We start from the raw sequence: 745 nt of genomic DNA on the forward strand, positions 1-745 counted from the left end.
GGACGAAGACCACCGAACTGCGTGTACCCTTGTTTAGTATCACAGAGAGACTGAACAAGCTGCTCAACAGGCATGGGCTCCTGGTACATGAAGGTGTAGCGCGGTGCCTGGACTCTAGCCGTGTTGATGAGGATGTTTGGCGTCGGACATGATGCCAGCGACGGCGCAGGCGACGTGGTCGTCGATCTTGTACATTTTCTCGGAGGAGGTGGAGGTCTGGAGAAGCTTTGAGGTGACTTTCTTCTCGCCGATCAAGACGACGCCCGTCTTTGGATAAGATCCCGATGGCGGAACCGGCGTTGCCAATGGCCTCCATTGCGTACTCGACTTGGTAGAGACGGCCTTCTGGGAGAAGATTGTGGTACGGCTATCATATCTTCGAGACATCTTCTAACCAAACCTGTAACAAGAAAGAAAAGGTCTTTAGAGACTAAAGATTAAAGCTTTGGTCTGAAAAGGAACAAGAAGCTATAAAAACAGGAACTTTGAGCTAAATTCGTTATCCCTAAAAATTAGGGTTCAAGATTCAAAATCAGACTCTCACAGGCTAATCGTTTATACAATTAGGGTTTAATCAAAGTCTCTGTTACTTTCAGATCGATAGAAACATTCAAAATCGAAAGGACTATTAGGTCTTAAGAGAAGATTCGAAGAAGCTTAGCTATTACACACTCACTATCTAAGAATCTCATCTAGTTCCATAGCGAAAGATAGATCCAGCGACTCAAAACGAGATGATTACGAA

General features: G+C 45.1%; 1 protein-coding gene across 1 annotated transcript in view; it reads right to left on the reverse strand.

Moving 5' to 3' along the window:
* The window catches only part of LOC108813515 (proteasome subunit alpha type-4-A), a 978-nt gene extending 591 nt beyond the window's left edge, over nucleotides 1-387 (reverse strand). Inside the window, 4 exon segments of the mRNA XM_056990000.1 lie at nucleotides 1-137; nucleotides 139-264; nucleotides 266-351; nucleotides 354-387. Of these exon segments, the coding sequence (XP_056845980.1) occupies nucleotides 1-137; nucleotides 139-264; nucleotides 266-351; nucleotides 354-387 (383 nt within the window).
* Between the last annotated feature and the right edge of the window lie 358 nt (nucleotides 388-745).

This window comes from Raphanus sativus, chromosome 6, assembly GCF_000801105.2.
Source record: "Raphanus sativus cultivar WK10039 chromosome 6, ASM80110v3, whole genome shotgun sequence".
Taxonomy (NCBI): Eukaryota; Viridiplantae; Streptophyta; class Magnoliopsida; order Brassicales; family Brassicaceae; genus Raphanus; species Raphanus sativus.